Here is a 12,429-nt window from a genome sequence, read left to right as displayed (position 1 = left end):
CCCTCAGTCAAACCGCAGGTGTTTTCGAGGAGCACGTAATCTCTCCTGGACCAAGCAGTCGTTGGCCGGTGGGGTGTGCCTTAATAATTCCCTGCTTATCTGTAACCGTGTACTTTCTTTTGATTAAGTAAGGTGTGTGAGCTGCAGTGTGTCAGCAGGTTTCTGAAGTTGTTCAAAGGTCGCCTCTGGACATGTGAAAAACCAAGTCTTTGTGGGTGTGCAAAGGTTGGTGCTGGGGAGGGCGTAAAGCACGGTACTGAAGTTCTGAACCTGTGTGGGTCTTGTGTTTTCCAATGCATGGGTGGTAAAACTCTGAAAAGGTGCAGTAGACCCCTCGGTTCCACTGCTCTGTAGATTTGTAGACTCAGCAGTTGGCATGTCCTTTACCTGAGTCTAGTGTTGATACTTTGATCCCTTTGCATGTGTCCTACTTTTTTATGCTGTACATAGTCTCATTCGTAGTACTGCTACCTCCACACTGAGATTGAAATAAGACCAGTTATTGTGGGGAAAGGTACTGTGAACTTAACTGCTGGCGTGTAGTAAGTCTTTTCACTTCAACCCCATGGGGCAGTGGGCTTCTGTAGTTGAAAATTAAAAAAATGTCTAATTTGCAAATATCTATATGTTCATTTGAAAGTGGATTTTGTTTTTTTGGTCCTCTTCTCCCCAAACTTTTACTGTGATTCCTCTTTCAGTTGAGTGTCTACCTGTGTGCTTTGTTGTGAGAATGTTCATGTTTTCACTTTGGATTTTCGCTCTTTTTTCTATTCACCCTCCCCAAGTTTCCTCTCTTCTTTGAAATAGGCTGATGCTTTTGGGCACTGCCTCCCCGGTTACTTCTTTTTCTCTGTGACCTCAGCGAGGTTTGCTATCTTTCGTGTTTAGTATAGCACCGGTGCTAACACATTTATTAGGTGTGTAAGGTTGGATAAGAATTACCATGTGATCACTGTTGCCCTCTCCGAGCCCCTTTTCCAGCGTCTGACTGTCATTTCTCCCTTTGAATGCATGTGACCTGTCCCCGCAGTTGGTCTTGAAGATGCTGTTGGTACTGTTTGCAGTAGAGATGTGACCGGTGGTCAGAGATCCCTCAAGGTCTTTGTCAGTGTTCATTAAATGGTTGGGGAGGTGGTGTGGTGGAAGTAGGTGCCACCTACTGTTGGCTCACGACCCACTGCGGCCAAGACCTAAGGTGGGCGATGGAGCCATGTAGCAAAGAGAACTGTGATGAACAGCCCAGGTAAAATTGGAATTTGCACACTCCCCCACCACCTGAAAGTATGTTCTGTAGTCACTGTGTAATGTGTTGGAGTCCTCTGCCAATTTCCCAGAAGTTGTGGTTCACTTTATCAAAACTGCTGTTGCCATTGGTCGAGTGTTCTTTTTGATAGTTACAGCAAAGAGGCAAAGGCATGAGTAAGTGTTGATTCTAAACTGCCCTGCTGGGCAGAGTTGGCGGGCACAGTGGGATGCGTGGTGAAACATGCACTGCTGCAGCAGAGTTGGCGGCGGATACTGTGGGAATTGAGGTGAAATGTGCTCTGCCGCAACAGACTTAGCATGCCCGTGGGAAGTGTGATGAAACGTGAACTTCTGCAGGAGAGTGAGTGAGTGGGACGTGTGGTGATGCATGCACTGCTGTATCATAGTGCCAGATCTGTATCCCACTGCTTCTAAGTGTGCTACCCTACACTCTTCAAACCAACAGGGGAGGTACTGTTCCTATCAGAAAAAAAGAGACAAAATGGTGGATGGGATGTGGAGAGTGAATTCTAAGGATTATTTCCTGCTGCCCTACACAGCCCTGGGGATGTCATGCTTCATCAGCGGGCGTTGCTCCTTGTAGGGCCCGCACTGCAATGCCCTACGGACCCCACGAAGGGTTACTTTGGCAGAGATCTTTTATTGTTCTTGCTGTATGATGAAGGGTGCAAGTGTGAGGGCGTCCTAAATGAGTAGGGTGGAATGATCATGTATTCAAGAGTTAGGAAAAATTTGATAAAACTGTCTAGGAGGTACCCCCAAAATTCTTTTAATATGATGGTTCTCTTGGTAGGATTGAAAACTGTAAAGGTGTCAATCAGGGCTACTGTAGGGGCGTGATGTACCCAAGTAGCTTCAAGTCTATGGGTGTAGTCAGCTCAACATGTTTCGCACCCTATGGTCTAAAAAAGGATCCACTGTGCTTCTTCAGGACCTAAAGATCCTTCCCCACACCTAAACTGTGATGTGTTGTATAGGTATTCCCCTAAAACAAAATACCTGGTTCAGTGGCAAAAATGATTGTCCAACCCTTTGTGTCAATCATAAAAATGTCCCATAGGTCGGCACAGAGGTTAGCGCAACACCTGCTAGGTGGTTTCTATGCATGAAGTGCAAGAGACATACCCTCCCCTGCTCGCCCGGATCGAAGTGCTGTATCATAGTGCCAGAACTGTATCCCACTCCTCAGTGCGCTACTCTACCTTCTCACATGAAACTTTGACTTGTGCTTCAAAGGCACTTCAGGCAGCAGTGTCACAGCAGAACTAACTCTCCGATCCAAACCCAGGGTACTGTAAATAGTACGAGGATTTTATCCTAACATTGCTGGCAGTGCCGAGATCTGTGCAGGCCAATCCCGGGTGTGGAACACTGAAGCTCAGTGAGTGCTGGATTCCTGCCACAGTGAAGTGCAAAGGGAATGGGTGATAGAGTGGAGCTTCCAGTGAACCCTATCATCTTTGGATCTATTGACCTTATGAAGTCAAATTGAAACTAGTCAAAAATGTGGCCAGTCGCAAAATTTGAATGAATTCTGAATACACGTTTGTTTTTGTCAAATTTTGCGGAAGGCCCATAGACTGCGCCTCTTGGGGCTTTTTGCAACATGGGTGAAGCATTCCGTTTGTACGTTGTAACGGGACCTACTTTGTGGCTCCTTGTAGAAACTCTAGCGGTTTCGCAGCGCGCTCTTTGAATGGGTTTTCGGCGCTTAAGCCTGCGTGGGAACGTGACCAAGTGGAGTGTACACTTCAAACGGCTTAAGCGCGTTTCCTTAGGTTGGGTTTAGAAATCCTTAAATCAACACATTTTTTTTGTCAGCGCCACACTGGGGGCAGGGCGTGAGCCCCAAATCTCGCGTTTTTACAGGAAATCCCAGTAGCAGGCCTGCTCCTCACGCGGGGCATTTTGATAATGACAATAATAACAGGTCTTAGCTGCGTGCCTATGAATAGGAGCCGGGCTACATGCCCGAGCCTGCCCGGCTTTGCTTCTCTTCTAAGCATTTTCCCACAGTTATCAGTGAACGAGATGGAATCCTGTTCGGCGCTGAATATGAAACATATTTAGGCCGCATTCCAAGACAGTGCCTGTCACTGGGTAACTTTTCCTTCACGGCCTGCAAGCTCTGTCACGTCGTGAGAAGCGAGATTGCCTTGACTTTTGATGATAGCTTTATAGCTACACCTCGCAGGTGTTTGCTTTTCTGTCTGAATGTTTGCCTCTGGAACGTAATATTTACCTGCCCAGTGAATTTGACAAATGGCTCGATATCTGAGAGTCGAGTCGGTGTTTGCAAATAGTGCCTCGGAGCATACCTTGTGACTGCGAAGCTCGGGGCTGTTTTTCGCTCCCTCACCCCGCCTAACCCCACCACCCTAAAATAAGGGGCCGGCCGGGTTCTCCAAACAGGTGAATTAAAAGCGCAGGTTCACAGAGCTGCCGTGTGCCAAGCGGCCGTCTCGTAGCCGGGCACATTGGAGCGCGAGCTGGCGGGGATATAGAATTCCACAATAAGTGGACGAAGCGCTCTTTTTATTCGTTCCCGTCTCGCGATAGGAGATTAAAGGGAGCCGGAGATAGGCGCTGGCGAGCTTCCAGCTCAAGCGCGCCTGTGTGAGCAGAGGGATGCCTTTGCTTATTAATGGAATGTTCAGATCTCATTGGCAGATTAGTGGCTCTGTAAATGTGCCGCGGTGATGAGCCCTGGTTTTTCCGAATGGCTAGGCCGCACCGCGCTGGCTTTGTTTTAAACCAAGGGAGCGTTCCCTCCTCTCCCCCACCAGGGCAAGATTCATCCCTTCTTTCCTGCGTCACCTGATACTTGTGGGAGCAAGGAAGGGCTCGCGCATGGACAAAGCTTTCAAAGAGGTGCTGAAAAAATGTCCCCAGAGGATGCTCGGCCCAGAATTTAGTAGCCCCCCCTCGCTCCCAGCACGCAGCGAGCCCACTGATGTATCTGAATTTTTCTGGACAAAATAAAGTTTGTTTTCAGCTGTGTACGGTTACAGGAATAGGTTTGTGGGGTGGGTGCACGGGCACTTGGCGGTTAAATACATAAGATGCCTTAGTGGGAACTGAGATGCGCACCTCGAGGTGAAAGGTTTCTGCTAATCCCCCCGGATAAGGTACTTTAAGGGGTTTCAAGAGGATTGCTTTGGCCGCGATTCTAATCTGTTTCCTGTGGAGATGGAAATAGATGCGACTTCATACAAGGTGACCGAGTTCTGTATGTGAACCAAATGCCACTTACAGTTTGAATCAATGCAGTGACTTTAGTGCTTGTAGGCCCTTTTGTTGTGTAGTTTGTGAAAAGTTGCTGAGTCTGTTTTTTCTGTTTTTGCAGCGCTCCTACACATTGCTGGTGGAAGCGTGGGATTACAATAATGACACGAACGGTAAGTATAGAGCCGTTGCTGCGCTAATTATAGCACTACCTGTGAAACAATGTTTTGCGCTTGGCCTGCGACCAACAGGCGTTCATCTGTTCGGGTTGTGTAGGCCAGGCTAGCTGTGACCGCCATTTTGCTTTGGGTTATGTCCACGGTTGTTACAAACCATCTTTGAAGGACTTTATTTACCTGTCCCCTGGCTGTGTGTGTTTTTTTTGTTGTTTTTATCGAAAGTGGTGCCAAGTTACCTGTGGTCTACAGCTAAAAGTAAGAACATTCTTACGCCGTAGTAGAGGAAGTACTTAATTAGCATTGATCCACAAAGGCCTGCTCCATGCCAGAGTTTCAGGCTCACCCCAAACTATTTAATTGATTACATGTTGATACATTGTATAAAAACGTGCTCCCGGTGGTCAGTCTGAAAACCTGGTGGGACTACATCGCTTGGGAACTAACGTGGATGGCTTGTCCAGCAGTGACCTTCACGAATGTTTATTACTAACCGGCCCCCTGTTAGCACAACCTGAAATAGCTATGTACGAGTCATCTTCTTATCAAATTCCTTTGTAGGAAACGTTATTTTTTATGTTGTGCTGTTTGTTACCTACAGTTAGTAGTGACCACTCACTTTGGTAGCGCAGCTTCTTAACCGGTCCCAGGATGCTTGTTTCCGGTCCAGGGAGGACCTGGCCTGGTTGGGCTGGACTGTTCCCTTGAGGCACAGGGTCAAGACTGATTTGCATATGGCTGGGTCCAGACTAGGGGGGCTTGGTGAGCAGAAGAATAATGGATTAAGCCCAGATCTGTGACTGGGGGTGAGTGTCTGAAAAGTTTCAGCAGTCCTTCCATCATCTTATTGTGTTTGCTAAACACACCAAGTGCCACAAAGATCCCAGTTGCCCCAAAAAAAAAAAAAAATGTTTGCCGGAGTACCGTTTACAGTTTTGCCCCTGCGTGTGAACGGCAGGGATGTGCCTCTGTGTTTTCACCTGTCATGGCGCCCGTTTTAACTCCGACGTAGGCACTTGTGCATTCCAGCGTCTGGCGCGGGGTAGGCGGAGGGTTGGACGGTCCGTGGTTGTATAATATGCGCAGAGTGGTTATGGTTGGAAGACTGGAGTGCTCGGTTTCCAAATGCAGTAGAATGCAAGGGAACTAATGGGCTGCGTGGTAAACACAAATAAACTAAGCAGCTGTGTGCACCAGGCCCTCTTTATCTCAAAGGGCCAACCGTTTGTTTTTTTCCAGCGGGTTGGTATTCGACTGGCAAGAACTACCGTATCGTGGGAATTTCTCTAAAATGTAAACCAACACTGCAGCCAACTTCACGGGTCTCTAAATGGATAATGACTCTTCCAACTTGTCAAGGTTTCAGGTCAGCGGAGTTTAAACGAGCTGTCGATGCAATTATGAAGGTCATTTTCTCCATTCCTGGGGCTTCCTGAGTCCGCCCTCGGTGCTTATTAACGGCGCCCGGGTGGCCTGCTGCTGCTGGGCGCTGGGCTCTTACTTTTCCGAGGTCTGGCCTCTCTCCTGGTTCGGGGGGTCGTGTGCTGACAGGTGGGCTAGAGGGGGTGGGGGTCGGTCTGGGGCACCGAAGAACTGGCTGTGCCGAGTTTATGAAAATGTTTTCATATGGTGATGGCTTCTGCCAGGTGCTGACTGGGTCATGTTGTGCCCACACCAGGCGTTATGTAAACAGCTGTATTGTTGCAACGCGTGTTCAAAGGAGCGTTTTGCCATGTTAGGGCTGGGGCAGATTTCCCGTTCTTTGCTGTCACATTGAAGCGGTTTATGGAAGTCTCTTTTCCTAATTGTATATCCCGAGGCTACTGGCAATATTATGCTTTTTGGTGTTTGATAAACAGCCCTTAAAGGGGCATTTACTGTATAATCCGGCTGTCTTTTCGATTCAATGGAATGGATTTCATCTCCACATTCTGGACACGTAGTTATTGGCGCTTGGTTTTGATTGGACACAAGGCGAGGAATGTGCGCAACGCCACGTGACCCTGTACGGCAGCCAGTTTGCAAATATTCCCATCTAGTGCGTGCTGTCCTTTGGGGGTAACACGGATGGCGCGTAATGCCTGCATGCGACCGGCACTGCCCGTGGGCTCGATTTGTTTAGTAGTTCCTAGTTTATTGGAAAGTTGCACTTTGCTGTGTATTGTGCGGGTGGAGTATGCAAGACCTGCGTGGTGTAACTGCGCTGGCGGGCATATTTTTCTCAGTGCTTGCCAATGAAGCCGTCATGATGCTGGATAGATATGACGTTAGCCAATACTGATCTATGCAGCAGTGATCGATATATTTAATGGGACAATTGGTCAGACCACCACCTAAGCTTTAGCTTCATTTCACTGTGAGTTAAGGCATTCAGCTCCTTTACAAAAAGCACTTCATGGCAGGCAGTGTGTGCTTTTTGAGACAAAATTATTTTTGCTTTTAGGAATTTGTTTTTATATTAGCCCGGGCCCAGCAGCTTCCCCCAACAAACCTTTACCCCCAAAAACATGCACTGGCAAAGCCAAAAGGCTGTCCGTCAACCCAGCTACATTGGCTATGTATTGCTTATTTGTGTGTGATTTGAAGCTGTGTCAGTGCTGCCTGGTTACAAGCCAGTAGTCGATGCCCACGCATGTTTGTCGATGGTACATACAAGTGTTTTAGCAGCCTTGGAATTGGCTTCCTGAGCACCTTTTGTGAAAAGGAGCCTTTGTGTTGCTGTTGGTCGAGCTGCCTGCCTTTTGCCGCGTGCCTGGGCATTTGCTTGCTGTATGAAGAATCTAGAGGCTGCAGTCGCCGTGCTGCCAACAGCAGGTCGTAAGGCGGTGTCAGATCGCTGCGGTCACAAGACCTGGGCTTCAGAGTGAAATACCACAGAGATGTACTATGTTCCGGCTTCATGCGAAATATTATTTGAAACAGATGCAGGGTTTGAAAAAAGCAGGCCACTTTTTGCTCCCATAATCCCAAACTCTGGTTGATGTCGGGCACAAATTCTGAACTCCTTGTCAGATGATTTCAAGAGGGAGAGCGAGAAGGAAAGGCAAATTTGTCCCACAGGTACAAAGTAATTTGTGCTGTGTACACAAATCCCTGTGAGCCAACCGTGAAAATCCATTAAGGAATGAGGCCCAACATCTCAAGTGGTTGTTAATTTGCATGCTGTCCCCCTGCCAAATTTGAGTGAAGTCACTTATGTCAATGTTTTGGCAAGTCATTGGCTTCCTCACAAAACCACTAGCCTTGTGGCTTTCATACCGGCTTACAGGAGCGTCGGGCACACAGGGTCAACCCTTGCTTCGGCTTTTATCTTTTTTTAATGGTTTATTCCTTCTTTTCAAACAAAATCTAACCATTTTATTTTGAAATGTTGTAAATCCTGAGGTTGATGTGATTATATATAAGATATGTTTTTAAACTTGCCCTCACTTGCGTAAGCTATGTCCCTCTGTAGCATTTACTGCTTCCTCTTAGACTAGACCGGTGGGTTTGCTTTGTTGAAATGTTTGCTTTGATGTAGGGTGTTCTGTGTAAGCTGGAAAGCTCTCTCCGACCGTCTCTTCAATAAGTATTTGTGTTTAATATTATATTTCTTTCGATTTTAGATCCTGGTGACATTATAGAAAAGGCGACACACTCTGGAATGATCAACCCTAGCCGCCAGTGGCAAACGCTGAAGCACAACGCCGGCATGTCGCACTTCGAGTACCAGATCAGAGTAGTTTGCGATGAGTACTATTATGGCTTTGGCTGCAACAAGTTATGCCGACCAAGAGATGACTTCTTTGGACACTACAACTGCGATCAAAATGGCAACAAAACCTGCTTGGAAGGATGGATGGGCCCAGAATGCAAGAATGGTACGCGCAAACATGGTCTTCTTGGTTATAACTCAATTAAAGTCTCAAAATGTGCATAAAATGTGTTATTCAAGTGTCTGTGGTCTTGTACAGGGTTTTTAACAAAGCCTAAGGGCCAACAGAAATACAACTGTGACCTTTTTCCAAACCTTGTGCTGCAGTTTCTCATGGCGGCGGCTCATATTTAACATTTAGTGTTTGTCTTGGAAAAGTGTTCAATAGCACAATGTTACTTTTCAGTTGTTATTGATGACATGGTTATAGAACAACAGTTTTATGGGGGCTAACATTACAGTGTGCAAAAGTATTGGCAAGGAAGAGGGTTTTTGGAGAGTTCATCCCGTACCGTTGAGTTCATCTGATGATTAATGCCCTTGGTACCAGGTGGGTCCGAACAGGCGGGAGCTCAGACTGAATCATTTGTTCTGATTACATGAAACCATGAAAGCTGTATTGTGTGCTTTGACATTGAGCGGTGCTTATGGCCAATCCGCAATGTTGACCTAGGCACAGACCAGCTAGTATCTAACTTGCGCTTCTCCAACAAGTAGCTTGTGAGCTACTGGTAGCTCTCCTGCTACCTTTAAGTAGCTCTACATGGTGCAGCCCTGCCTACTTAATTGGAAGGTTTTGCTTGGTTGAATTAATTCCTCATTCCACATTGGCAAAACATTTTTTACATTGCTGCTGACTAGCATGCCTGATGCAATGATGTGATCCTTGCCGGTAATCGAGTATATGGTAGGTGGCCCCTAATTCAGTCTTGTGTGAAGTGGTCCCTAGTAAAGGGCTAGTGATCTTAGTAGCTCTGGGGTATTTCCATTGAACATAACCAGCTCTTGTTACAGAAAAGGTTGGAGACCCCTGATCTAACTGGTATCTAGTGTTCTGGACCAGTTTAGGTGTCCGCGTGTAACGTCCAGCTTAGTAACCACCCCACCGGAAGCAGCAGTGAGGTCCTCTTTTGACAGACATGAACATGCCTCATTAGTCTTTGTGCCATCTCTGCTCCAGGGCAGTGCAGGATGATGAGGCTCTGAATGCCTCGCACCCCTATTCACCCAGAGTGGGACTGAAGCAAAAACACAGAAGCATAATGCCTTCTGTTCTGGCTCTTGCAGTTCTGGGTTTTTTTTTTGTGTGTTTTTTTTGGGGGGGGGGGGGGGGGTTTAGCTATGCAGAGATCTCATCAAACAAATGGCCATCATTTTATGTGTCTCTTTCATCATGAACATACTGTTTTCTGTTACAGATTCCCCAAATTTCCAAAACAGTAACACTTCACCTTCTGTAAAGAGCCCCTTCCCTCCCTCCTGTCCAGTGATTCTATAGTGTTTTGTATTAAATAGTTGTGTGATCCAGCCCTCTGGAATAGAGGCACAAGGTTTGGTCAAGTGGATTCCTCGGATGGTGAGGGGCACAGCTTTCAATGTATACTTAAAACCATAGTTGACCTCTTTAAGGCGAGGATGGCCAGATTTATTCCACAATTTCAGTAGATCCAGGCAGAATAAGATGAAGGCGAGGGTTTTATGCTATCCAGACAGAATACATTTATATAGAATACATGTAGATGGAAATAAATTACACAGTGGGTATTCCTAAAATCTGGTGTGGGTCTGGCCCTCCTAGTCTTGTGTTGGGCACCCCTGTGTTAAACTTTGAGGCAGGCTAGCCCTTGATGATCCAGGGTCTTTGAAGGAGGAAATACCGAAGGCAGCGGAATGCCACAGGGCAAACTGGTCCGCATTGGGTCTGCCGTAGACGTGATCTGAAGCCGTGGTGGAAATAAATTACACAGTGGGTATTCCTAAAATCTGGTGTGGATTTGGCCCTCCTAGTCTTGTGTTGGGCACCCCTGTGTTAAACTTTGAGGCAGGCTAGCCCTTGATGATCCAGGGTCTTTGAAGGAGGGAATGCCACAGGGCACACTGGTCCGCATTGGGTCTGCCGTAGACGTGATCTGAAGCCGTGGTAATGTTTTCATGCTTGGCAGATACAAGAGGCTGGGCACAGATGAAACGCATTCCTCTGGGCTTGGACTTGCTTGGGTTCTGATGGCCGATTCATCCCTGTGTGCTCTTTTCTTCACAGCGATCTGCCGCCAGGGCTGCAGTCTGAAGCATGGCACTTGCAAAGTTCCAGGAGAATGCAGGTAAAAGCCCTACCTTTTCTTTGTTATCCTGTGCCAAAAGGCTGCCTAATTTTCAGTGTGTCTGTATGCGACCATGATTAAATGCTTTATGATAGAGCGATAGTGGAGAGTGTCGTTTTTTCTTCTTTTCCTGTAAGTTTTGATTGAGCAAATTGAAGAAATGTGCATCCTGCGCCAAGTCGCCATAACACTCTTGGCGGTAAGAAGGATGCAGGTCAGTTCAAGGTGATGCTGATGAGAGCCAGTTTAGCACTTCACTTGCCTCTGGTATTGCCTTTCCCTCGCCCCCTCTGCCCGCTCAGTGGGCAGAAGTGAAGCATTCTTTAGAGTGGGATTAGTTAAATCTCTTGCTTTCTTTGCTGTTGGGAGCCAGGCTCTGAGTGCTGAGAGGTTAATAGCTGGGAAGGAATCTTGTCGGGAGACACAGATGAATGCAGACTGTGGCCGCAGAGCTTTGATGTTGGGTCCATTCTGGCCCAGGGACTGAGACGCAGACCTCCACATTCTGCCAGTTTACCAGATATTGCACCCTTGACGTGCCTTTTGGCATGTGACATTTGATTGTGTGTTTATGTTGGTGGTTGCTAAAGTGCTGGCTTGTGATGGGGGTTACTTTACAGCCCCAGTGCAGTAGTTTGCAAGCACCTCTACCCTCACCAGCTGCGTAGGATACAGGGTCTGTTGGTGAATGGTCGTGGGCGGCTGCAGGTTCTTCCAAGGGGTCTCCAACCAGTAGCGCGTGAGCCACTGTAGCTCTCCAGCTACCTTCGAGTAGCTCACCTGTGTGAAGCCCAGCTTATTAAGTTAGAAAGCTTTTCCTTCACTGAATTATTATACATATACAACATTTAAATTACATCTGTCAGTTTATAATGTGTAATAAAGAAGTTCTAATTCCTATAATATTCCACTTGAGAGCGAGGAGGGCGTTCATTAAAGTAATATCCAGTAAGAGTGAGGAGGCTGAAATCTTTTGGCGTCCTTCCCTCGGTGAGTGACCTCCCCGCTTGGGCCCAGTGTCAGGCCTGGTTCGCACCACTGGAGTTGGCCAGATGCTGGCCTGTGCCTCCGCTGATATGCAAACAATAGTGTCCGCCACCAGTGGTCACAATGGCCGTCCCGGGTGGGAGGGGCGGGGGCCCCCAGCTCGGACAGCCGCCTTTGTCTGCAGATTTTGAGGCCCTTTCTCTTTCCACAGCTCACCTCCCACTCACCGCCCAGACATGCACTGCTGCTCTTGTTTGCTTAAGGTGCAACTTTCCCACGCCTCATTTGCATACTCGAAACTCATTTTTCTGATAAACTCGAAGTTGTCTCTCGCAGCGAGCGTCTGTAGCCCCCAAACTTTAATTATAAGCTTTACTTCTAAGCTTCTCATCCTATACCTACAGGAAACATCATAATTGAAAATTCCTCGTCGAGGGGCGGAGCGCGTTTATTCCATGGTCCCGTGCATTACTTTCCTCAGTTCTCTCCTTGCCAACAATACCAAGTTTGCTTTCTGCAAGCTCCAGTTTCTCACGAGAAAGTTAATTGGGCACGTTACATCCGCATAGCTGCATGACTGGCTGTCTTCAGGGAGTTGGTTTCTAGCCGCTGCGCGCTCGCGGGGTTACCCGGCGTCTGCTCTGGTTTGTGTTGCTGGGCATTGACGTTTTAATCTTTGCTTTCTAGCGGCGTGCCCCGTTCTTCCATCTAGGCCCAACATACGTCACGAGCAAGAAATTTCAGTGGAGAATACTTTGCA

General features: G+C 47.4%; 1 protein-coding gene across 2 annotated transcripts in view; it reads left to right on the top strand.

The window, feature by feature from the left end:
• The window catches only part of JAG1 (jagged canonical Notch ligand 1), a 49,502-nt gene that overhangs the window by 14,672 nt on the left and 22,401 nt on the right, over window positions 1–12,429 (top strand). The window contains exons 1-4 of one of the 2 annotated variants that reach the window (XM_085612691.1): window positions 4,416–4,482; window positions 4,613–4,664; window positions 8,273–8,527; window positions 10,622–10,682. In XM_085612691.1, coding sequence (XP_085468817.1) covers window positions 4,456–4,482; window positions 4,613–4,664; window positions 8,273–8,527; window positions 10,622–10,682 — 395 coding nt within the window. In that variant the 5' untranslated portion in view covers window positions 4,416–4,455. Of the gene's footprint in view, window positions 1–4,415; window positions 4,483–4,612; window positions 4,665–8,272; window positions 8,528–10,621; window positions 10,683–12,429 lie in introns of those variants that run through there. The other variant, XM_085612690.1, reaches the window with a different exon arrangement.

The sequence above is a fragment of the Triturus cristatus genome, chromosome 6 (assembly GCF_964204655.1).
Source record: "Triturus cristatus chromosome 6, aTriCri1.1, whole genome shotgun sequence".
Classification (NCBI taxonomy): Eukaryota; Metazoa; Chordata; class Amphibia; order Caudata; family Salamandridae; genus Triturus; species Triturus cristatus.
The sequence above is the reverse complement of the archived record's forward strand: the minus strand, read 5'-3'. Positions and strand labels throughout refer to the sequence as shown.